Raw genomic sequence first — 26190 nt, 5'->3', positions numbered from 1 at the left:
GGCACAGAATTTCGATGATTTGTCTTTGGCTACAGCTGTAAAGATGAGTCATTGCAGGCATGGGACCTGAGGATGTATTTCTGCGGCTCAGTGAGCACTGAAGTGCTCCCCTTCTTTAAAACTGTGTAATCAAGCACATCGCTACAGAGAGGTATTGTTACAATTACAGACACGCCTGTCTTCAGTAAAACATGCATGCACACACACACAAAAATGCTGAAAGGCAACATCAAGAAAGAAACCCTCGAGAAGAGTCTGTGATCTGTTGGTATCCACTACTCTAAGGGACTATAAGAGCATTACACAACATTTTTTTTTGCCGCAAGGCAAATCATAAACCATGACTAGCAACGCGCTGAATTGTTAGCAGTGTCAGGACCGTCAAAGCTACCACTTGCCAAAATGAAGCACAATACTCTCGCAACATTGCATAAAAAAAAGCCATGCAAAAGTTCAAGGTAGAGCTATGTCATAAATACTCAATAAGGCGTCAGCTGTTCATTTCTGACATTAGCACACATGCTCCAAAACAGCATTACCACGGTGCACTACTGACCAGCCTAGGTTCAACCTCTTTATCTGTTGCATATCTGTTACCTTTATCTGTTGCATACAAATGAACTTGTTATGGCTGCAGCAAAACTGTCACTCAACATTACATGTTTTTTGAGAGCCAGAGGTAACTATAGAGCAATCATTTTAAAACGGGTGTGGCTGCTTTACAGGTGACAAGCTGTGATGACAACTCACTTTTGGTTTTCATTCCCCATTTTTTCCAAGTCTTTTTTTTCCCGAGTTCTTTTTGTTCTTTTCATGCAGCATTTATTTTTAATACATATACAGTTGAACATAGTTATAGTGAACTGGCAAAAAAGCGCAAAAGAGCTGGATATAGCTGAAATTTATAACAAAATTTTGTTTAAAATGCACTCAAGAGCAGCACAATTCAGTCAGTGAAGGGTCAGTAACTAAGGTGATCCTTACTAGAGAAACAGGGAGACCACCTCCGAAGTTTCAGTTCTGTTTCGAAGGCGCTAGCAGCAATTCTGAAGACCGCAAAAAACTAGTGCCAGTTAGGTTGGCTTCCCCGCAGAGCACCGCGAACACGCGCAACAAAGCAAACTAAGTGCCAACTAGGGTGGCTTCCCGCATTACAGCCATGCTGCATGGAAAATGGTACGCCACAACAAAAGTTATCACCTTTTTCACCACTAGACTACAACTGTCCACGCCACTATTTCCTGGGCGCTGTCGACGGGTGCGAGAGGCATGAACCACTGCAGGCCGCTATATCTTCTGTGGCGCTGTTGGCAAGTGCGTGATAGGAACACGAGTATGAGATAAAAGCGCCAACCTTGGCACGAATGCTTGCCGAAAAACCACCAGTCACTTGTGTAGTGTGGTGAAGCTTGACATCTGCCGTCCAGTGGACACTGATTGGCATCGAGTAGTTTTGTTATATCTGTTACATTACCAACCGCAATCAACATATGAAGTAAAAATTGCGTGTGTTGGTTAAAAATATTTAGGAAGTTTGATATAGACAATAATTCACAACATCCGTGTTCGTTATATCAAGATTCGACTTGGAGACAAGTAAACTGTTGCTTATGCCAGGCAGCAACCATGTCAAGGTTAACTGTTTTTCATCTTAACAAGTACAGATTAGCAAAGCTGTCCCATGTTCAGACACACAGGACATTTAAGAGACTGCATTCTGACTTCAAATGGACCATAGGAGGGTTTGGTTTGTTTGGTTTTATGCGGTTTAACATCCCAAAGTGACTCGAGCTATGAGAGAGACTGCAGTAAAGGACTGTGGATAATTTCGACCAAGTGGGGTTCTTCAACGTGCACTGACATCACACTGTACACGGGCCTCTAGCACGTCGCCTCCAATGGTACCATGCAAATTAAAAGGTTACCAAAACTCCAGAACTCATAAAAAAATGGCCACAATCGAGTACTACTGCAAACACTCACTCAAAGATGGGCTTCACGATAGTTTGGATGAAGTGGATCTGCAGCTCCGGGATGTACGCCTTCTCTCGGTCCATCATCTCACTTGGCTTGACGCCCATTGCTTTCTCCAGGTCCCCTTGGGAAAAGAACTCGTTGTAGATGAGCTCCTGCACAATTCAAGCAAAGAAAAAAAAGAAGCCCTTAAACATCACCTGCTTCTGGCTCTTAAAAGACAAATAGAAGTATAAAGTCAAACTGTGTTACCGTAAATGTGTATGCACATTGACAAGTTGCAGACATTGTGCAACAGGCTTCGGGTGATTTGTTACTGTCACTCATGACTTGTATGTACATGGCTCAGTAAGCGTAACAAATCAATTAAAGTCAATTGACGTCTGTGGCTTCCCAATCTGAATGTGTCTCAACTGCTTGAAGAGAGATTTTAGGGCCAACTTGCAATTTAAATCTCCCTGGAAGTTTCATACAGCAAAACATTCAATGACAAAGGAAGCAGAGTGAAAATTACTAATGGGATCTAAACGTGCCAACTCTAGCACCAGTCTCTCGGAAGCTCATGTTCCGCCAAGATAGTCGGCACCAAAGCTGTAGATCAGTAATGTTAATTTCTGCGCTATGTGAGCCAGTGTTGTGAAGATCGGTGCGAACACCCTTCTTGGTGTCACTTAATATGTTATGTATGACACGCATCTTTCAGTACAAAGCAGGCCACAGGAAAAGTTCTGTTCCACCTTGTGAGTATGTGCATCCAACAGCCGTGCTGACACATAAATTTTGTGTTTAAATGCAAATTTTTGCTTCAGTTCCATCACGCTCACTCCGCAAAACCTGACCAACATGACCTCCTAGTATTTTCAGGCTTAAAAAAGCGAACCTAGAGTTTCGTTTCTGCATTAGGCTGAATGCATTACATCAAGAAATGTGTGCAAGGCCTGGCACCAACAGGGTACAATTTCTCTTCAATGCAAATGGACAAAGCTCATATTTGGCCAGAGCCCACAGCAGGTGGTGCCACTGTTATCAACCTCCCCTCGTCACCACTCTAGGCTTCAATGATCCTCAGGAGCTGAGAAGCTGGTGCATGCATGTGTGTGTGTGTTGACAGACAGACAGTTACTTCTGAGGGGCACAGAAACCTATTGCATGCTGCTCACTATCTCTAACAATCTAACCAAAACAAAAGCAATAGAGTTGAGAGCACAGGATGAAGTGATAATTATAATCAGATCCTGGGCGAGCCAAACAGTGATGCACAGACAAAGCAGCACACTGCCTGGCAAGACTACAATATGCCAAGCTGCATAACAGTAGGTGGCAGTAGAGATACCTTATCAAGACAGAAGAGATAGCACACTGACAGCACAAGGTCAAGCAACACAGATGTAAGCATCAGTCTAGTCATTTGCACAAATGCAAATCTAATCCAAGGCAGAAATATCCTGGCTCCTGTTTGCTCCACTTCTGATTCTGCCAAACTACTCTGTCTTGCTCGATGACAACTGTGTAACTGCAAAGTTGTGGCAGCTGTGGTCAACATCATGTTAGGAAAAAAGGCTACACATTCAGGGCAAAACGACAAAGACGAGACTGAGACAACACAAGCGTTTGTGTCCTCGAGTGTACAGTTCTCTTTGACTACGACTGTGAAGGGAAAAAATAAAAGGGAAAAAAGCACCCATACTTTTCACTCTCTTCCAAAGCAAAGAAGAGGCAATGATAACCATACTATGCTAAGTCACTACTACAGTGAACTAGAAGCAGGGGTAGTAGAGAAAGAGAGTGAAGCCGGAAATGTCAACTACCATCATGGGCACTGGCACAGAGTATATGGCGCTGGTGCACTGCTCCTGATCAGACCAGCAGACGATGCTGCACCGCAGTTTACGCCACTGCTATGTCTGCTTCAGTGGTTGCGAATCATCGAAGCTGTTTGCTCGTTTGTGGCTTGGAGACAGCCAGGCAAGCCGCAGTGTGCGACAAAAGTTTCTCAATGAATGCATGAACTGCAGTGCATGGTTTTCTGTGAACGAACTTGTTTTCAGTGAACTTTCTCACAAAGAAGAATACGCAGTAATTTTAGAATCATATATAACGATATCGCGCTTTGTACTGCTCATGAATAGCACATCAGCGCCGTTGACTCTATGCCAGTGCCCCTGTCAACAGCCAGCGCTTCCAGCTTCAAACCAACACTCCTGATTTTTCGCTACCCCTAATTCTAGCTCACTGCAGTCACCACTATCGACGTAGTAACAGGTTGCCAACCCCGCAGCAAGAATTGCGGAGGAAACAGGAGGGGTCCACGACATCGCTCGCTACTAAGTGGAGACGACGTGAGACATTTTCTGACTGGAAGCGCGGAAGAGATAAGCCCAAGCAATGCACCTACCGCGATCTTCTTGGAGCTCTTCCAGTCTTTGGTCTGGTCCGAAAGATCACAGCACGTGACCAGCATGCTCGTGAGAAGATTGTGGTGCTTGCGATTGTCATAGTTGTAGCCCTCTGTAACAAAAGGAACCAACAAGGGGCAAATAAGTAAAGATTCAGAGGGGACGCCTAATTACCTTATGTGCTGGAAATGAGATAGTATTATAAGCTGTTGATGCATTTACCAGAAATGACATCACTTCCAGTCTGGTGGTGTCACTTCCCTCCAACCAAGAGGAATTACATGCTCTGGTGACATCACTTTCGTTCAGCCAATGGGAATTATCCAGCTTGGTGATGTCACTTTCTCTCCAGCCAATGAGAGAATTTTATGACCAACACCACAATTTTTTTCCTGATAAGGCTTTTAATACTATCGCATTAAAAAAGAGACAAAATTCAATGCAACACTTGCTCACTTACTCCAATTAAGGGCTAACTATACACGAGAGAATCCAAATGCAGTGGTAATAGTAATATCAGTTATTAATGGTGCAGTAACAACCGGGGCCATAATGTGCCAAGAACAGCCTGGTTATTTACTGCGATTAGTTATGGCCACATGTTGGACTAAACTTACAGGGTTAAATGTTAGTTTCAGGGACGTCGTGATAAGTTGTGATCAGAATTCATTCAGAGGAATACACCAAGGCTGACACCTACCATCCACCATCAGCTTGAGCTCTTGAACGATTCGAAAGTGGTGAGCAAGGTCCGTGGCTAGGATGGTGTCACGCATCTGGTCCAAGCAGTCCGTATACTCCTGCAAGAAGCGTCCATGATGTCAGTGCTGAGTGAACCTGGCAGCATTCAGACCAAACTGCTGATAAAGTGAGCAGAAGCAATTGCAGAGATTTAAACTTCAAAGAAACCACGGACCCCAGAGAAAACTCAACTTATACTAGGACCAACTGCTAGATGTTTCATTCTAGCAGAGCAAACGGAGAGTCATGACTTCTGCCTTTATCAATGTGAAAACTCCAGCCTCTTTTTTTTTTTTTTTTGAGACCACGACAGCTTGCATTAGTACACGGACAGTGCACTGTGATAAAATAATTATATAAATATCGCTATTCTCTAACTCAGTGAACTAAAGTTGAACTGATTCAACAATCTATAGAAGGAGGTACTGCATGTGCTACACATTGCATACAAGAAAAGAAATAAAATGTTACACGCTTGTCAATTCCATAAAGACAAAGAATTAACAACAAACATGTTTAATATAAATGCAGTCGATCAAACCAGAGAACTGATGGTCATGTATCCAAAATGAGGCTTTGATTAGGAACTCACCTGTCTGGAAAGGTTCTCAAAGATGTTGCAGCCATCTGTGTTCAATATTGCCATTGCCTGGGCAAAGTGGTGGCGCTGTGGATAGAACAGCAAAAAAAAAAAGATTTAAGACTATGGCAGAGTACCATCTACAGCAAGTTTCCGGTAGTGTCCACCTATGACTGCACTCACCTCCATGACGGATCCTTCTGAACTGTACAGTGATGCCAGGATGGATTTCTGCCGGAAAGAAAATGGGATTATAAATCACGTGGTCAGACAACCTTGAGCTTGTTTCACCAATAATTGACTGCAAAGCATTCAGGCCAAACAAAAACCTATGCTAGTGTGCACGTCGTTTGCTCGAGCGAACCACACGCAAGCGCAGTGCACTGTCGAGAGCAAAAGTGGCACATAACAGCAGTGCTTCGGTTAGACTTCATTGCCACGCCAACTTCCAGCATAGTTCTGTCTGGGCAGACGAGCAGGTGACCACTTTCGTTCCGAGGCATGTCATTTCACTCGTTTCGATGCGTGGCACTCTAGCTTGGCGCAAGTAGCGAAAGGCGGCAAGAAAACAGCGAGACATGAAACCGCGAGTGTTTTATGCTATTTCTGCACTAGACAGCACATGGAAGAATCCCTCAAGCAGTAGAGAGCTTTTAAGGAGAAAGTCATTCCGCCACGGGAACTGCACTAATAGTCCTTTTAGTATAAGGCTGCAGTAAGGAGGAGCTATCATTTTGCCTGTGAGAAAATTAAAGTGCTGTTTATCAGTGTATGTGCTAGATAACAGCAAGACAGGAACTTACAGATGTGAGCTGGAACGAGTTGTTTGTGCCTCGGTGGTCAAGATCATGGCAAAGGCATGCCACGAACAGCGAAAGACCTTCCAGCTCTCTGAAAATATATATATACAAAAAGATCCTAAAAATCATTCATTGAAGTTCCAGACAATAGCATACTGAGAGGTGTAGGCCAGCAGAGAGTAATGCATGTCATTTCCTCAATGCATGCACAGGAGTGCACTTTTGAAAGCCAAGACAGCATATGGGCAGCAACGTGTAGCAAACAGCGCTGGCATCGCACAACACCTAACGGTTGCCACTCCGACTTGTGGCTTCATGGAAATAAACAAGGTCAGGACTTGCGTCGAAGATAAGATTAAGGCTGCCAGTGAAAGGAAAACACGCGAGCAGCACTCACGTGAGGTAAGGCCCAATGAGAGAGAGATTCTTGAGGAGCAGGTAGCAGAAGTGGGCTACAGCAAACGCGTGCATCCAGTTGTGGTATGGAGGGTCTCGGTATCCCTTCTTCACCATCAGCACAAATCTGTAAATATGCGACGGCAGTGTTTCATTGCCATGAATTATTCTACTGAAGTGCTCAACACTGCCACACACACGTAGCTATGGTCACAGATGCAATGTTAATTTTTTGCAGGAACTAACACCTTATGCAAGGGGAAGATAATTATATGCACCCTTTTCGCCAAGCACTCCGTGCAAGAAAAGACAAAGCATTTAGCACACATCATCTGGGTTGAGCTCAGGCAAGACAGTGTTGTTAAAACAAATGGCAACTGCTTTTACTGGTAAGAAGCATAGTGCGGAGGTGATGTGGTGTAGAGATGGATGCATAAGCATCAAGTGTACTCGGCCCACAAAACCTCCTCCCTTTGAGCCAAATTCCCATCACTGCTCTCCACATACATCAACACAGTGTGTTAGTGCCACTGACCCGGAAAAGCTGCCTTTTTTTTTTTTTTGAATAACAGCGACATGTCAACAATAACACACTTGAACAATAGTGCACAGGCAGCCCTTACTTGGCCAGTGAGTCCCTGGGGATCTTGAATCTGCTGATAAAGCCAAGGTCCTCAAACATGGCTATCACAACCTGCAGAGAGAACGAGAAACAGCGATTATCAGTCACCACTCCCCACTGCTCACAGCAAACGAAAAAAAAAAAAACTGTGCCATGCTTGTTTGTAAACACTTCCCACAAGGTGTGCTGCAGACCCTCGTGCACATGAGGGCAAAAGAGCACCTTATCTTTGCAAGATAACAAAGTATATCTGGAACAATTGCACGCACACCTTACATGACATCTCAAGTGCAGCATGTGTTTCATCAGGGTCTTTCGATTATTCCCTACTGGTCATGAAGGTCGTGCATAATGCTATGGGAGAGCTCTGTGTGCTGCTCAGAATGACTGTGCAGTGACACTGTGTCAATCAGAGGACACGATTGGATACATACACAATCTCAGCAGTTAAAAAACTCCTTGTTCTCCAATAGAACAGATGCAAAAGCACTACAGAAGCATGGAATTGTCTAAAAGACGACATTTATGCTTGCAAAATAAGTAACTTGTACTACATGATTACATTCCACTCTACAATTACCTTTATTAAACTGAGGCTCTTGTAATGAATTATAAGCCTCTAATATTGGCTTGTTCTGTCCCTACATGAAAATTTGAAGTAAGTCTTATGACCAGAAAACCTATGAAAGGGCCCTGCTTTTATTTTGCTTGGGAGGAAGACTAGGGCATTACCCTTTTCCTCAAACAGCTCAGCTTAGTGCTGAAAGCAGGAATGGGTGAAGCACCAACATTCCCAACACCCAGGAACAATTGCTCAGGTACTCACTACTAGTGTAGTCCTCTCTGGAATAATGCGTGGCGTGAAAGAAAACTTTGCAAAGTCTGGACTGAATGACGTCAGTGGAGGCACCTCACTGTTCACCAACTGCTTCACATCCTCACTGGACACCTGCAAAATTGTCACCATTGAATGGGGCCAGTCACATGACTAGTTGCGAGTCAGAGAACAGGAAATTAAATTCCGTTTTGTGTTCTATGCCTATCCTTTACAACACTCACCAGCATATGATACATCATGAGCTCGTTGGAGAGTTTGCTCCGGTGCTGTGCATCCCGCACCTTCTTCCACATCAGACTCTGGAAAACGAATGCAGACGGAAGCCTTCAAACTAGTGCAGGTATCAATTTAAGCGACCAATGTGACATAACTTCAAAGTGCGAAAATATGCTCAGGAAAGTTATCTAGAATAAACAGAATGTATACCAATACACATGTACAAAAATTTTGCAAGGTACCGCATGCATTTTATTTATTTCTTTTTTCACTTACATGCATGATGCTGATACCACAGTATATGGAGAACGCCTTTGCCATCTCTTCGTCAAACAGGGTGAAGAACTTGCCATTTATTTTATTGCACAGTTCCGCCACACCAATTACTCCTGCCAAGGCAAAAAGGTAGAAAACAAATAATGAGGGTGAAGTCTCATGAGATTTCGAGAGATGAAACACAAAGTGGACAAAGGAGTCAAGCTGGCACACTTATGCATTTGTGCACCCTCTCCCAAAGGCAAGGGCATACACTGGTGATTTGTATGACCGTGACACTGCGAGGCACCAACATGTTCAACGGTTTGCATGGTTTTCTCAAAACCCCATGACTATGGCTTCAAACAGCGCAGCTACAAGCAACTGAAGGTTATTGCAAACCATAGAACTACCACATGAAAAGCAAATACTTTTGGCTGTCACTAAAATTTGAATGTACAGTCGAGCCAACTTATAAGAAACCTGACGGTCATGCAGATTACGTTCGTTGTTCCCGAGGTTTGTAGTAAGTGGACTTGCCCTATTACAGCTAAAAAATACAAAGTCACGACAAAAGTGGCATTTATTTCTTTAAAAAGCTTGTTGTGAACATCTGTTTTTTCAAAGCAGACCCGACCAAGCCATTTTCTAAGCTCTTCAGCGCGGTCAGGTACTCCTGGCCAAGACCCTTTGTGCAGACAAGCCGCTTTAGAGACACAATAATGCCAATAGCAATTGAAGCGTTCATTGCAACTGGTGGTAGGTCGAAAACCCCATCTTTGATCCTTGACAAAGCTTCAAGGAAGCAGAGATGAAGCTACCGCAACGCATGTTCATGCGGAACATACAATATGAGTCACCTTTGTGTAAAGTGCCCCTACAGCGTGTTGCACTCCAAATAAAGCAACACCTCACCACAGCTACTAGGTTCTTGAAGCAACCTTTGAGCGGAATTAGAGCCACTCAGACCTACAAATCAGATGGGAACTAGCACTGTATCTGAAAATCATCGACAACTGTACACAAGGGTGACAGAGACTGGGTGCTATATGCACACCGCCTGCATGCGGAAACTGCGATGAAGGCGGGATCCGACAGGGAAGGTGACGCACGGCACATGACAGGGCACACCAGCAAGGCAGACCTCATTAGTGGTATTCAAACTTCTCAAATCACTACCACTGGCTGATCACCAGCCATGCGCAGTAGTAGCCTGTCTCATGCTTCCCACTCTTCTGGTTCCACTTTCTACGCTCCCCACTTTGCGTAGCCGGCATGCATGCACGCTCCGACTGACCTTGCTGCCTGTCGGCATGCTTGGCCAGCGTTTAACTGCAGTTTCAATGCATTTTTATTGTTTGTTTTTTTTCTTGAAGAAAGGGGGGGGGGGGGTAGTAGCCTCTCTGGGGAGATTACTGGGGCTAGGAGACATTCTTCGGTCTCTGCGCTGGCAGGAGGCGTGCTGCGGGGAAAATTTATGGCAGCTCCTTATTCATAATAACCGAATGGTGCAGTCACGGCAGTTCGTTTTATGAGACACAGTGCCATAACCCAATATATATTTTGGCAGTAGTTGCACCCTTGTTCGCAATAAGCGAGCGCTTGTTGTATTGGCGGCCGTTATAAGTGGGCTCGACTATACTGAAATGGTAACCAAAATGATGAAACACATTTAAACCACCAGACAAAGCTTGAACCCTTACATTGCACCTTCTAAAAAGTAACAGTTGTCAATATGGTAGACCCTTCCAAAGGTTCATGCATTTACGTGGACAGGTTAGCAAATTGCACAAATGGAAATGCCACACAGCATTTTCATAGTCAGCAATACAACTTAAATGAACACTAAACACAATTCTGTACATCATCTGTGTGGTTTTTGAAATGGGAGTTCAGATTCCCTCATCTGTGCTTAGCAATACTTGTCCCACATATAGACACATTTCTCATGAAAAGTGCCTTCAATGTAGTCGTTTGCATGTCCCTCACTCTAAAGTACAATTTGTGACAGGTAAGGAATAACAGGTAAGGTATACCAAGAGCAGTGCTTTGCACATGCGCCAATTCTTTATTCCTGCACGCTGTAAACATATAAAAGCTTCCAAGCACTGCTAAAGGGCCCGTCTGTGTCACAGACTCCTTAATCTACAACATAATATTTCAATTGAAATGAACCTCAGTGCCCTTTCACGTTTTAAAAGGCAAAATAAAATGTCACAGTGGAAAACACTACTCTGGAAAAACTGCTGCCTAGACTGAGCAAGGTTAAACCTTCCTGCAACTTAATGAAGCCTCACAGTGGGACACGTAATAACATCAACTGCATCATTTTGCCACACACATATTTCAGTTCAATTTATTGCTCTGTTCAGCAATTTTATCCAACAATGTGCACTGATTTGCCTAGCCAGCTTTTGCTTTCTTTTTTTAAATTAGGAGTGAAGCTTTGTGAATATCAGACACTGAATAGTACGCATCTCCTCATGTTCAGCACCATGTAAACAGAGTCCAACAAAATGAAACAAAGGCAGTCAGATTGCCGGAAACTCACCAGAGTCATCTTTAATTGGAAAGCATAGAATGTTCCTGCAGAAAAGATGTGAAGGGTGAGAGGGCTTCACTTCGAACTCACTAACAAAGACAACTAACAAAATCCACCACAAAAGCTTTCAAAAATATGAAATATAATCTTTTGAGAAAAGCCATGTGCCTGAGGTTCACAACCCAATGTTTAAAACACAGATAACAATGAATCTTCAATGCTACCCCGAGTAATTAAAAATTGCAGCAAGTAGCTAAGTTGCCTAAAGAGCTTTTAATAATGTTTTATTGCATGCCAACAAAAGTTAGGAGAATATTCACTTTATGCAACCTGAATACTGAATCATGGCAAACAAGCAACAATTTAGCTTGATTTAATGGCTTACCTTGTTCTGAAGCCCGTTGTTTCATCCATTTTGCGGTAGAACAGAGGATGGGCATAGGCATCAATAATGTTTAGTAGCTCCCCTGAAAAAGAACAGACGGCATACAATGAAACCAGGAAGAAATAAAAGCATACGCATTGGGGCCCACAATGCTTGGGCTGGGGTTATACATCCAGCTGCAGTCTAAAAAATTAACAGCAAACAATACGACTGTAGGCAGATGAGATTTAAGAAATCTGTGGGGACAGGACTGAAATACACGCACACACAGACCCAAGCTGCCACAAACAAAACAGCCTAATTTGAAGTGGATGCAGGTTCTTTCTATTTTCGTTGTATATGGGGCCTGGTGACAGCACGTTATCACAAAGACAGAAGCCAGCTACTAGAAAGATGCAACACAAGACAAGAAGTGCGCAGGAATATTGGACTAACAAATAAAGCTTTAGTGAAAGACAGGCTCCTAAGTACCCTTACCACACAGTAACCTAACAGTAACCTTACAGTCATTCAATAAAACTTCGGTTGTTAGCCCAGTGTAATCCTCAGCCTTGTGTTGACTCTTTTTAGTTGAGTTTTCCTTGCCCACCATGCTGCACCAACTGGCTTGTGATGACAGCAAAAGTGGTAGAATTAATTTTTTGGAGGAGGGCGAGAACAAGTTGTCATGCAAGTTGTTAATGTGTTCACTGCAGTGATTATCGGTGCCCTAATCACTATGCGTCATGACCCACCAGTGGGCCGCCGTGAAATTTTCTTGGGTGCAGCGTGTCTTCTTTCAGCCGCCAAGAGATGGTAATAGCGACCTGGCATGCGTGCTTTTCATGGGCTCTAAAAAATCTAAGCTGCCCCACAACTTAATCAGAGGACCCAAAACTTGCGGCCTTACATTACGACTACTCGTGACCCACTGGTGACCCACAATGCAGCGAGCATGTTAAACAGACACTAAAGGGGAATACCATGTCAGGCTAGACTGATAGGTTAGGGTCACCAGATAGTAAATGTGTAATTTTTACCGAAAACAACGGTCTTACAAGCCATAAAGTTGTGTAAGGGCGACGCACACGTGGTGCCACCACTTGATTCGTGAAGCAGCGACAAGCAACGCATTCGTGAGTTCTTTGGAGGAATGCTACTCCATCTCAAAGGGCAATTACCATCTAAATACAAGAAAAGCAGCGCAACAAGCATAACCGACAGTAGGAAGAGTCGTAATTAAACAGTGCAATACAGGCAACGGAGAAAAAGGGTAGTCGCACACACAAGCGCCATATTTTTCGCCTCACATTCTGTGCACTCGGGCTGCATGGAGCCGTTGTATGCAGCAAGTTTAGACCCACAAACTCTCAATGGCATTCACGCTGTTTGTGCTCGCTATGTGGCCGCTGAGGTGGTTTCATTCGCACTTCAACTATCGAATCAGCTATTTTGTGCAGGCTGCGAGCATTATAAAATTGTGAAGTGTTTGTTTATTTTGGCACTTCCAACTGTTCTATTTTTTGCAGGCACTCTGAATGCGGAAGGGTTTCGGGACTCTCATTTGTGGTTTTCTCAGGAGTGCAGTTAGCCTTCCGTGTAGAAAATACGTCGATAGTGTCCCTGAGGAATAATCTATCAGTTTTGCTTAGTTTGATATTTCCCTTCAGTGTCCATTTAAGGTGTGCCACATCATACGTAATATATAGATCTCATAAAAGGGGCACTCTGTATGAACCAACAAGACTGAAATATCTGTACATTCTTTAACATACCGCTTGTGGCAACATGGCCCGCAATGCCTTGGTCAGCAGGAATTCGAACTTCTGTCATTGACTGCAATGAACAAAATGGCCGACAGGAAAAATGAGACAATATGCCAAAAAAATAAGGCTTTCAATACACTGTGCTCAGTCCTGAACTCTGGAAAGATGGCACTGTACAAAAGGGTACAGGCTATCGAAATCAGACATTAAAACATGAAAAGGCCTAAAGTAAAACACATTGCCAATCTAACCTCGTCAGTGAGAGCATGTGCATCAGAATAGATCAGAACAGCCTTGTGTTAAGACAAACATGGCCACATCATCCACAACATTCTTGCCATATCAGAACTTCTGCAGCTGTACACATTCAAGACTCAATCATTCTGCACATCATGTTTCGCATATCTACAGTTGTGATTTAGCCACCTTCTTTGCTCTGAAATTTATCACCAATGTTCTGAACTTTTTTCCCAGTGACGGATGGCAATTAAGCTTCACTGAAACTCCTGCTTCAGTTTCGTTCAATCTACGCTTTGGAACTGGCAGAATTCTGTCTTCAAGCCCTTCGCACTTGGCAAGTACCACAGGCAAAGAAACAGTGCCACAGAGGAGACAATGGGCACATATGCTTTAGGCATGCAGCAACATGCTCCGTCCTCAGCCAGCCAATCACACCGCAGCACAATAAAAACTAACCTCAGAGCCATCTTCTGCCACGTGTCCGTCAAACACTTTGGCAACCAGCTCATTCTGCTCTTTGTCCAGCAGGAAGAGAGAACACCTGAAACAGGGCCAGATAAAAAAACAAAAAAAAAACACTAAGGATAGAGACTAACAACTGCTTCAGAGGCCCTTTAAGCATGTACAATGTATTCAGGGGAAACCCTCATGCTGGGGTGCATTTTAATTAAACGAGTAATTACCCATTAGCATCCACCTGAGCACAGCTTTAGAGCTAGCACGAAAAGCTATACAGATTCCTAGGTTAAAGCTGAAGAGCAGGATCAATTCTTCCTTAACTGCAAAGTTTCCAAGAAAGGTAGCCATATGGATGAACTCAGGTGCATGCTAATGAGTAATTGCTTTTCAAGCATGTCAGCAAAGCAAGGAAAGTGCATACAAAAAGAACGGTCAATTACCAGGACCTCTAATTTCTCTTGGCACAAGGTAAGACATGCACAAAAACACGCAATGCATTGAGCTCACGCCTATGCAGCTATTTTCGTGAATATCGACTCCTGCCTACGTTAGCTGTTAAATGACTGTGCATGCAAACGTGCATTAACAAGACAGTAACAGATGTCATGAGCACCTTTCTGCTTTGGTGAGCTTGCGGGCATCAGCCATAATTTCTCTCAGGAGGACTGTCACGTCATCTGCAACAAAGCAAAGAAAATGTACACCTCAGTAAGCCGTGAAACAAACTCTGTGCTTAATCATAGTTTCAGATGCACGTGCACATTAAAAAGTGAGAGCCCAGTTAATAGTGTTAGCAGCTTTTACATTGCAAAGGTCACACAAGTTTCCAATGATGATTGCTGCTCTCCTATACAAAGGGTATGTTTATTCGGCAAATAAACGCAGTAAGACCTTGGTCAGGCTGGCACTATAGACTTAAATAAATGAATAGTTTTAATACACAGTGCAAGTTAGGCAGAAATGGTATGTTGAAAGTAGTATATAACTTGCATACTGGTACACAATGCATTGCCAGCAAAATGCAACACAACAGGGCAGATACAAACACATAGCAAGCACCTCAGACCTGCAACAAACAAAGCACTGTTTTGGTTTATTCGAATGAAAATAAAATGGCCAAAAAATTTTTATGCCCTTAGATAATCACATGCAGTCGTTAGTTAATATGAACACCTCTGCCTTACAGCATGCTTCATAGCCTATGCTACATATGAATCTGCCAGTTATATAATATAGTCTAACAAAGCTTATGTCCTTGATCCGATGTCTAAAAAAACCAACAGCAAACATAATAGCGAATTCTAATTTTCTGCTGCAATTAACTTAGTAAAACCTTTACACTTTATCTCTCAACGAATCATCCTCACATGCTAGTAATGGTAATTATAACTCAGCATAGTTAAAAACAAGTTAATCTAGATTGTGCCATGACATAGGTTATCTTGGGTAAGATGGATGGGACCGAATAATCTGAGAAAAAAACTAGACAAACTTACAGCCGCAATCTGAAGATCAAACTTAAAAGAAATACAAATGACAAGAAAATTCAGACACTTTTAAAAACTGAATAGCTGTACCCATTCCACTATGGACAACTATCACAGCAGACTCAGGCACAGTTGGGATGGTCATTATAATGATCACAGAAAACCCTAAAAGCACTGTGGCAAGTGAATAACCCAACGGCGTGAGTGCACCCAGCGCTCAGGCAAGATGACCACTACACATGTATTTGCCCTGAATTTAGAAGTAAAACGAATTCAAGGCACATGGCACCATGAACTCCCAAAATGAACAATTTTTTTTTCTATTTGCTCATTTGCTCATTACCCTGCCTACAATAATCTTATATGGGCATTACACCACAGGGGGAGTTTGGCTACAAATAGAAGCATAAAAAACAAATATTAGTGCTGATGGCCTCGTGATTTATTTTTAAACAAAAAAAAAACAATGTAAGCAAAAAATTGACCACCTGGAGAACAGACTAAAATGAATGCAGCACCAGAGTGGCATACAAATTAAGTAGAACAAATAAGGGAAGGAAAGAAGGACGTACCAAGGTGCGTGAAGAGGTTCTTGGCAACTGTCAGGAGCGACTGCGAAGAAGTGAAAAGCAACCAGGCATTGAGACATTGTGGTGCCAGTCAGGCGCGACAGTGCAATGAATGGGAAGGCACCGAACAACAATGGATGAAGGCAGGCTTCCCGCACAACAATAAACAAGCTGCGAGCGACAATACCTGGCACTCTTCCCTGAGCCTACGTTCCTCTTCGTAAGCAGTTGTCTTGAGGAGGCAGGGCGTGATGCACTGGAAGCACTCACGCACCACGGCTTCATCGCGTTTTGTGAAGCTGCAAAAAGAAAAAAAAATTGTTTTACATGGTCAAATGAGGTAAAACAAACTAAACTTATGAGTAATGCATACTCTATCCAGTCATTACGCACCACAAGCTAGCAGAAATTAACGTTACTCACAAGTGCAACACCTGTACAATTACAGGGTGAAACTCTGTCTAATCCTTCAAGGCAGCGCGTCAAGTTTAGCATCTGAACGTCCGCACCAAATACCCATGTTAAGAAGACTAGTTTTTGATAAGTTTCCAGCTGCTTCCCGCACTGTTTTTTTTTTCCTTTCATACTGAACCTGTCACCATCAGTGACTACAGAAAGACAGAAGCTGTCGGAGTGGTCCAGTGCCTACGACGTTCGGCCACAAGGTTCAAGTTCGTGGGTTTGATCCCAGCTTCATTTCTTCTACAGACAAGTAATGCAAGAATATCAGAGTAGTGGAATTCAGGTGCATATCCGAAGAACCACATGTCCTTGAAATTGGCATGAAGCCAACCAACTATTCCAGGCATTACTTCCCACAGCATTACTTCAGCCCATAAAATCCAGTAACTCAATATCAATCGAGAAAAACAATAAAATGAAAGTGAAGCTAGTGAGCTCCAGTAATTGAAAAAACAATGTTAAACAAAGTTGCAAAAATGGCTAGAAGAGTACTTAGTGGCAGAACACAAGATGGGCAACAATACTAGCATGTACCATTTTTGTGAAGCTCAGTCAAGACAAAAAAAAATAAATATTTTGAGTGCAAAACTAAAGCTGTCTTATTCACGCAGCATGTCACATAAAGGTTTAGCATGCACTCATGGCAATTTAGAGTAGGTACCTACTCCTTGCCATTAGTCTTGTTGACCACGCAGGGTAGCATGACAATTCGGTCAGTGTACTTTGGGTGCAGCACCGGCACGCACAGCAGCGAGTGAAGCACGGAGCCTATCAGGCGACTGACTTCCTCTCGATGATCCTGCACAGCAAAGAAAAGGAAGCAGTGGCTCACGTCTCAAAATCAGCCAGCAATCTGAACTTAAGTCAAAAGATGACCTTACATGCACAATGTGAAAGTTTCACACAGGCAGAGGTCAAAAGATCCAAGATCAAAAGATCCAAGATGCCATAAATAAGCTTTATCCTTCTGTGAAGAAAGCTAACGAACAAAGCCTTTTCAGATGGGGGCACACAACTTTAGTTAATCAGTTGCCTAGTGGTAAATGGTGCTCCCCAAAGAAACTTAGCTGCATTAAGTCAAACAAAATTAATACATTACACCCAACACATTACAGTTAGTACGACCACAAACTGCAGGGATGCACAACTGCGCTTAGGCACCATAAAAATTTGCAGGGAATACGAGTGATGCAAATGTTCACTTGGAGGGGTGAACTGTAAATGTTACGCACGTGATGTATGTCGTCCAAAGAAATGGGCCGCCGTTCAGACAATGCACAGCTGAAGCTATTGCTCGAGACCTACGAGACAAAGAAAAAGATCATGTTACAGCTGTTTGGAGCAAGTTTGCATTCAACGCTAGTGGCTTTACAACGCTCACAGCTGCTCACCAAAAGCTTAGCTGGCTCCTCTAGAACTCGGTCACCTACTACCTGCAAAGACAGAGGTTTAGCATAGGTTAGAATTGTGGTAAATAAAGCAAGGGTATTACATGCATTGAACACCCCACAGCTTTCTTTTTTCTGATGCCTTTCAAAGGAATTGAAAACATTCATGGCTATTTACTCCCAACAACTTCAGATTATTAAGTGTAACACTTTCTTACCATGAACTATCTGCTGCTGGAAAGAACAGTCATTAAAATCAGGATCAAGTTTCTATGGCTTTGCTGTACCAGCTACAAGATTTAGCCGTCAAGTTCAAAACCTATTTAGTTGGCTCTTGTGCATGGGAATGGCCCACTTGAGAAAGCCATTGCCTCATGCTCATAGTTTCTACTGCACAGCCACAGAGCGCTGTCCCCGAGTACACAGAAAAGCCCGACAGCAAAGAACGAATGAACTGTCTTCCCATTTTTAATAGCTCAGAGCCACTAAAAGTAAGCATAGTTAAAAATTTCCTCCCCACTGCCTTAGGTAACCGAAAATAACTGCCAACAAACTAGAAGGTACTAAATGTTCAGACCGCCTCTGAAACGTTACATGACATGCCAAACGAGCATGCTTTTTTTCAAGCAGACAACGTACCTTACACGTCAACTCATCTTGGTCATCAGATATCAAAAGAATAAACGCATTTTCACTCTGTGTTGTCCTTTGCAACTGGAATGCCAAAGACAGAAGAAAAGTGCCATCAGTTCAAGGGGGCGAACTGGGGACAATGTCTCAAAAGATTCACAAGCCATGATACTTACATACTCAACAACTTTGACCTGAATTTCGGTGGTTAGAGGATCATATAGGCTAGCTGCCAGAGAAAAAGAAAGAAATGGGTGTCAGTGCAATGCAAATTTTGACGCAGAGAGATGCGACTATCACTGGAAGAAAACGTACCACACAACTGAATTAGCCCCTGGGGATCCGACTGCATACCTTTGAACGTCGGCCACCGCTGTTTTCTGGTGGTGAGAAACGCAGCAGATTTGAGCATAAGTGCTACTGTTTCACACAGAACAATGACAGCAATACAAACTGTAATGACCAAATAACAGAGTGATGCAAAGGGCACAGCGGCCAGTGGGGTGCAGTTAGACTACATGAACAGACAAGAAAGAATGGAGCAATTCCATTTGCAAAGTCTTACTTTTTTCGCAGAATTCTAGCATTTGAAGAAGCCACGCGGATAGGCAGCCACGCGAAGAAAAAAAGAAGAGATCGGAGGAGAAGTTGTGGGTGTTATGGACTCCAAATGAGCAAACGTGAGTACTGGACACACAACACAAACAGGCAGAACAGCCAGTCAGCAAAGCGAGCAACATGCCAGCCTCATCAGACATCGTCGCAAAATGTGATGCTCACGAAGCTGCGTGAAAAGTAGGCGACGGGCTTCACAAGACGTGGGTCCTATCGCGCTTTGCATGTGCGTGTAAGCCCTTGAACACGAAGGAATGCGAACGAGTTGCACATGACCATGCTAGCACGAGCGCGTGAACAGCGTCCATGTGAGCACATGCGAGGCGAAGCACAATATCTGGTATCACTGCGAACAGCTCCGCCAACAGTACATGCATTTGGACAGAATCGTTATCTCGGACTCGCTTTCCACGATGCCGATCTAGCGTGGACGTAACATACGTTTTGCGTTTTCGGATCGACAGTGCCGATTTCGATTGAGGGTGCGGGAAATCACAAACGAGCAGCTTCGTGCAGCGAAAGTGACGTAAGTAAGAACGCAAATGTAGACAGCAACGTTCAGTGCACAATTGTTCTCCGCGAAGGCGAATCCACATCACAATGTAAGCGAGTTTTCTGCGCGACTGCCTCTAGGAACGGGGAAGTGCGCCGCACGTGTAGCTCTCGATGTCGTAACACGACGTATAACGTCACTTTCACGTAACGCCGGCCCGCTGACACGCACACACAACGCAAGTTTAAACCGTGACAAAAAACAACAAAAAAAAACACGCCAATCAAACAAGCGTGCAACGGCTCAGTGACTGTTGATGCTAAACTAACTTACCCAAATATGGAGCCCATCTAACTGCAATTGTTTATTGGACAGCATCACTTTGGAAGAGAAACGAATCGGCAATAAGTTCAGCGCCCGGACGACACAAATGCATGCTGCGGTTCTGCTGCTACGTATCTCGCGATGGTCCGAACGTAGGCTACACAGGCGCCAATGCAGAAGGCACGTTAGGTGCCGGCAGTAGTAGCTCTCTCACTATGTAGTACTTCGTTGACGAACAGGCTAACAAGAATCTGCAATACCATGCCTGATGCCAAAATACCGAAATGTCCTTAGTTTAATGAATCGATAGGAGCTAAGAACCGACTAGGCTTAGGCGAAGCACGGAGAGCTAAACACGCATGGTATCGGCTACCATCCGAGTGACAATAAATCCTATTTAGCACAACCGTGATGCGTTCTCTTTTACCGAATGCGGAGAACTCATGATGGGCGACAACAACCACGCGACACAGCAACCACAACACGCAACTTCGCTTCGATGCCAGCCGTAGCAGAATACTTCGTGGAGGGGGGAGGGATATTGAATAAATCACTTTCATCGGCAACCGCTAGGTGCGCTAGGTTTCGGTTTCGGTTCACTGGCCGAGGTCAGCCAGTGGGCGAGATTCAACCCACGTTCAACCTGCATTTCAGCTACTCGGGCAAAAACGGTGTGGCACGAAAGGTGTTCTGTTAACTGGCAACCATAGCAAGAAAAGAGACATGTTCATGGTTAAACATACTTGCTTTAACGTGAGGCGACACACTTGCTGTTGGTTATCATAGCGGTTTCGAAGAAAGCTTCCGCGCAGCGGCCGAAATGCTTTCCGCAGAAAACGCGAAACCGATGAAAGTGATGTCGTAGTACGAGAGCGCCGGAAAGGATGCGGCGCAGCAGCCAACGCGGCAGACACGATTTCGCCCTCCTCTCCCTCTACGAGACTAAAAACGAAACAAAAACCGCCGCCGCCGCCGGCTGCGCGGTTCATTTTACGTGCCGGCAAGTAGGCGAACTGAAATTGCAGGGTTGTGCGCGCGGCACAGCGGCTTCCTTTTTAGCAACCCACGACCTGGCGGCCGATGGTGTGACCGTGTGACGTCACCCTCAAGGACAGAAAACCCCAGGCAGCTATTGAACTTGTGCCAGGCGCCAGAGCAGGAGGTGTTTTTCCGAGGAGATAGACGGGGGGCGCGCGATCTCGCCGGCAGAATCGCACGCGCGTATACGAGTCATTTCGCGGCGCCCGGCGTGCGGAGGAAGCGCCGGGGTGTCCCCGCCGCGTGACCGCGTACGCGGCTCAAAAAAATAATAATGACGCGTTGTCGGCGCGCGCAGCTGCGCGGCACGAAGAGCTAGCTAGAGACTGATGCGCAACTCAGAACAGAGGGCGCGTGGCCCAGATAAGCCGGGACTGCACTCGGCAGATGCGCAGGACTGGAGTAAAGAAAAAAAGATCCATGCGTGGTTAGCGCGGTGGAGGCTTGAGGGGCAAGGGAGGACGAAACTGACAGGCACGAAAGGTTTTCTCACAACGCGCCTTCGTATTTCAGCAGCTCGCGAGTCGGAGGACTCGGAGGAGCGCGCGAGTGGTTCTAGATCTGGCTTGTCGATCGGCAGTGAAATGTCGCCGGATAGCGAAAGCGGGCAACAATCCATTTTCGGTTTCAATTAACGCGCAGCACATTATTACGCACTCTTCCGCTGTTTGATCAGCATTGATGTCTACTGTTAATTGGTGGCTCACACGTTTTAAGGACAAAACAAAAAGCGAAAACAGGCACATAGAGAAAGGACACGTGGAGTGTGACACGAAAACTAGAAAGTAAAACTTTAACAACAAGCGCGGAAGACACGTAAGAGATTAATGAAGCTCAGAAACAAACACAAAGCACGAGCAGGCAGCATATTATGCGCGTTCTCAGCAGCAGCGAGTTTTAACTCGCGGTGAAGGTTTCGTTACGGCTCGCACGCTTATACGAACGAAAATGAACAGAAAATAAGTAGAATGAAAGGGGAGAGAGGCGCGGCGCCAGATGCGTCCGCGCGCGACTCACAAATAGCGGTAGAACGCCCGGCAGTAGACCTGCTGCTTTGTTGAGTATCCCATGTTGCTTGAATGAAACGCACTTCAACTCTGACTCGCCAGGCGGCCGGGGAGATAGTTTTATTTTTCACTCCATGCCCGCGTGACGCCGCCAACTGGAGGAGTGGGGTGCGCGGGGCGTTACACTCACTCTCTTCCTCACGGAGGAAGAGGGGAGCGCTGGCTGCGCGGCCATTTGCCGGCCGTGCTCCAACCGCGTTTCGACGACCTGAACGGAAAACAAAAGAAAACAAAGAGAAAACGGAAGCGTGCCGGCGTCGTCGCGTCGGCGTGACAAAGCCCTGCCGCCGCGCCGGGGGATGCCCACGCCGCTTGCTCGCCGTAGCGTGCGATGGCGCCACCGTCGCTTCGCCGCTTTTTGTAGACGCCATGGTGTCTCGGCGACTTACGCGTGATGAGACAAACAAACATAACCTCGCGCTGAGCTTCGATCATTGCACCGCGCGCATGATAACCGCGGTTTGGAAAGATCTGGGGCGAAGGGCTTTCCTCGTCAAGGCGCTTAGCTGTAGTGCGGCTGGGATATGATAGCGCCAACACCGCGCCGGGCGCAGCGCTGAGAGGTGGCGCAGGTGTTTGATGTGATGCTTTACTGATATATCTATTGTATCGTGCAGTGCGAGTTGCACAATGAAGCAGCGTATGAGAATAGAGGAGACGTTCCAAGTGCACTGAACCGTTTGCCGCTGACCCTAGTGATGCGCAACTGCTCCAAGGCGTTACCATACCATACGCGTCGCCCCGCCACACGCATCTATTATAGAAAGCGTCCGAGACTGGTTGTTGGGGTTTCAGAACCAATCCTGTGCGCACGAGTAGCCTCATACACCGGTGACAAATTGAAGTTGGCCTGTATAAATAGATGGCCATGTTCTAATGGCGAATACATTTTCATTGAAAACAGAGCTTTAGTAAGCTAAAAAAAATGCCAATAGATCATATGCAGGTGGTGTCCTCACCGGCCGATTTCACAAGTAAACTGCAGTGCGTCGACATAGTTTTTAAAGCGCGGATTCTAGATGCAAATCTCCGCTACAGTTCACTTCAAAACGGTGATCACGGACTCACTATCTTCAGCGTAGACATTAAAAGTTTGAATCGAGTGACAGGAAAATTATTAAATGCAATTTCGTCAGCAATAAATTCGTATTTCGCTGCCGTACAAGCATCGACGCAACAAGAAGGAGCCATAAAGTTGGTTTTACTAGAAACAAAAATTATGTAGTGTTCTCCTTAGTGTCCATTCGAACGCGCAAACATGAGTGCCGGCCAAATAGCGGTTGCTAAACACCAACACATTGCTAGCACGATCTAGACAATTATGTGTTTTATGGAGAGTGCATGTGGCCTGTCACCCTGAGGAAAGCTCGCGCTGCTGAATTACTCGCTGTTTCCTCTTACTTTCTGTGTGAGGTATAAGATACCTCTCGAGTTAAAACGACAGTGTAAACTGAAAGAATAGCCGCTGTACTTAGTTTGGGTCGTGGATCCAGATGAGTGCCATGCAGACTCGGAAGGTCTCGTCATATGGAGGCTTGAAGCTGGCGATGCCGTCGATCTACGCAAGACCGCAGATGTGTTTAATGCGGACCACCGATCATAGCAGTGCGCGCGGACAGGTCCATGCAGGTGTTGATGCCAGGCTTATACAAGTACACGATGAGACTGCTAAGCCTCCAGGCATATGGCCATTCCGTAGTTTCGTATTTCTTTTTAAATTAACACACTCATTCGGAGTGGCATTCTAGTCTTTTCTTCACGAAATAAAAGTTGAAGCAGTCCATTCTCTCTTAGGCAAAGGTTTGAGGGCGTACGTCAGCTGGCCAGAGCTGAACCTTTGGACAGGATGAACGAATCACGTGTGTCTCGGGTCTGACCTCGCCGGAAAGTGAAGTACAATCGCCTCACGTACCTATATCTTTTACGTAGTACCGAATTAGGTGATTCAGCTTGCCCGAAGAAGACTCCGCTTGAGCCATTTACCTGTTCCCGTTTCTGTACCCAGTAATCGTACGGACAATGCTTGCTGTACGACTGAATCAGGCGGGCATCCTGGCAAGAAGATATATAAGCCGGCGGCTCCATATTCAACGCTGACAGGTTGACATACCTCGTCCAAAAAACCTTTAATCTTTCCTGCGATACCCATCAAATTCCATACCGAATAAATTTACTGTGTCAGAACAGTTGGACGATTGGGTGCTTACTCAACATTTCGTAAGAAACAGCACTGGTGCTTACTCAACATTTCATAAGAAACAGCGCAGCAACGACATGACAGAAGAGAAGGCGACACTTTCGAGAAGTCGACTGATCCGACGTGGTTGATCGAGCCGCCGTCCGCCTGCAAGGTTCAATTACCTGCTCCATTGCAAAATGAGCTGCGTCGATAACGCGTCAAATGCGAACACCCTCTGCGATACAGGGCTGCGCTCGACGGCCATTCATCGACTTCCGAAAGTCATCGTGACCTGAACCAATGGGCATAGAGCAATCACATATGCGATTAGGGCGGAAGGTCTCCGTGCTCTGTCCTGTACACTGCGTTTGCAACCAACCTGCAAACAGCCTAGCAGACTTGTCTTTTTGCACACGAAAGCGTTGATTAGGAGCAGCCGACTTCATCAACTGAGACATTCTTTGTGGAAATGGCTTTGCGAAGGACAATTTCGGAGTAAACGCAGTCGGCGTCCTGACACATCGCGACCGAAAACTTTTGCGCTTCTCTGGTTCCCGAGGACAGTGCCGTCCAGATGAGCCTCAGGAGTATGCTACATGTCACATGTGGACAGGGGTCTTACTGGGTCTCGTAGTGCAGGCAGGCCTACCATTTTGTTTTCTGTTTTTCTTTTTTTCCCCGGGGAACCTAGTTTTCTCAACGTTTTCTTTATAGACAGCTGCTGAAAGCCTTATGGAACAGACTCCAACGGCGTCACCGCCACGAGCGATGCACACATGGTACCGACGGATGGAAAGAGAATGAATGCGAGGAGGGGTCAACTAAGGCTATTAACGAAGCTGCTGTGACAGTCTTGCAGGTGCTTCATACATAAAGGCTGCCAGTCATCATCATCATCACCAGCCTGACTACGCCCAGCGCAGGCCAAAAGCATCTCCCATGTCTCCAATTAACCCTCTCCTTTGACATCTGCGCTCACCGTATTCCCGCAAACTTCTTAATCCCATCCGCCCATCTAACTTTCTGTCGCCCCCTGCTATGCTTGCCTTCTCTTGGAATCCACTCCGTTTTAACGACCAGCGGTTATCTTTCCTTCGCATTGCATGCCCTGCCCAAGCCCACTTCTTGCTCTTGATTTCGACTAGGATGTCATTAACCCGCGTTTGTTCCCTCACCCACTCTGCCCGCTTCCGATCTCTTAACGTTACACCTATCATTTTTCTTTCCATATCTCGCTGTGTTGTCCTTAACTTCAGCTGAACTCTTTTCGTTAGCCTCCACGTTTCTGCCCCGTAGGTGAGCACCGGTTAGATAAAGCTGTTGTACACTTTCCTCTTGATGGATATTGGTAAACTGCCATTCATGACTTGAGAGAACCTGCCATATGCGCTCCACCCCATTCTTATTCCTCTATAGTTATTTCCCACTCAAGATCCGGATCAGTGGTCACTACCTGCCCTAAGTAGACATATTCCTTTGCCACTTCTAGAACCTCGCTACCAATTGTGAACTGCTGTTCCCCTTGCTAGACTGTTGAACATTCCTTTAGTTTTCTGCATGTTAATTTTTGGACCCAGCGTTGTGCTCTGCCTGTTTAACTCATTGATCATGCCTTGCAGTTCATCTCCTGAGTGCGCAGTGGAACGCAGCGCTGTCTAGTAGTCACCTACAAGATCAACGTAGACTGGTCGACTTGTGGTATCGCCGCAGCAGAAGGAGCCCTAAGCTAGGTGCTCTATCCAGCAAGCT

At 45.1% G+C, this 26190-nt stretch overlaps 1 protein-coding gene across 18 annotated transcripts in view; it reads right to left on the bottom strand.

Annotated features, from left to right (window-relative positions):
• The window catches only part of LOC144128932 (cGMP-dependent 3',5'-cyclic phosphodiesterase-like), a 250044-nt gene that overhangs the window by 4015 nt on the left and 219839 nt on the right, over window positions 1–26190 (bottom strand). For 4 of the 18 annotated variants that reach the window (XM_077662751.1, XM_077662749.1, XM_077662748.1 and 1 more), the window contains 24 exons: window positions 19041–19105; window positions 18902–18954; window positions 18735–18809; window positions 18099–18140; window positions 17940–18008; window positions 17373–17506; window positions 16433–16544; window positions 16249–16288; window positions 14803–14866; window positions 14187–14271; window positions 13500–13560; window positions 11746–11827; window positions 11370–11404; window positions 8840–8952; window positions 8569–8646; window positions 8336–8458; window positions 7511–7581; window positions 6889–7014; window positions 6495–6582; window positions 5875–5922; window positions 5704–5778; window positions 5071–5170; window positions 4370–4482; window positions 1984–2129 (listed from right to left, as the gene is read on the bottom strand). In XM_077662751.1, coding sequence (XP_077518877.1) covers window positions 1984–2129; window positions 4370–4482; window positions 5071–5170; window positions 5704–5778; window positions 5875–5922; window positions 6495–6582; window positions 6889–7014; window positions 7511–7581; window positions 8336–8458; window positions 8569–8646; window positions 8840–8952; window positions 11370–11404; window positions 11746–11827; window positions 13500–13560; window positions 14187–14271; window positions 14803–14866; window positions 16249–16288; window positions 16433–16544; window positions 17373–17506; window positions 17940–18008; window positions 18099–18140; window positions 18735–18809; window positions 18902–18954; window positions 19041–19077 — 1970 coding nt within the window. In that variant the 5' untranslated portion in view covers window positions 19078–19105. Of the gene's footprint in view, window positions 1–1983; window positions 2130–4369; window positions 4483–5070; window positions 5171–5703; window positions 5779–5874; window positions 5923–6494; window positions 6583–6888; window positions 7015–7510; window positions 7582–8335; window positions 8459–8568; window positions 8647–8839; window positions 8953–11369; window positions 11405–11745; window positions 11828–13499; window positions 13561–14186; window positions 14272–14802; window positions 14867–16248; window positions 16289–16432; window positions 16545–17372; window positions 17507–17939; window positions 18009–18098; window positions 18141–18734; window positions 18810–18901; window positions 18955–19040; window positions 19179–19290; window positions 20067–20166; window positions 20214–20584; window positions 20822–20900; window positions 21030–22212; window positions 22471–26190 lie in introns of those variants that run through there. The other 14 variants (XM_077662740.1, XM_077662742.1, XM_077662739.1 and 11 more) reach the window with 12 other exon arrangements.

This window comes from Amblyomma americanum, chromosome 4 (genome assembly GCF_052857255.1).
Source record: "Amblyomma americanum isolate KBUSLIRL-KWMA chromosome 4, ASM5285725v1, whole genome shotgun sequence".
Lineage (NCBI taxonomy): Eukaryota > Metazoa > Arthropoda > Arachnida > Ixodida > Ixodidae > Amblyomma > Amblyomma americanum.
Note: the sequence above shows the minus strand (reverse complement) of the source record. Positions and strands in the feature narration are given on the sequence as shown.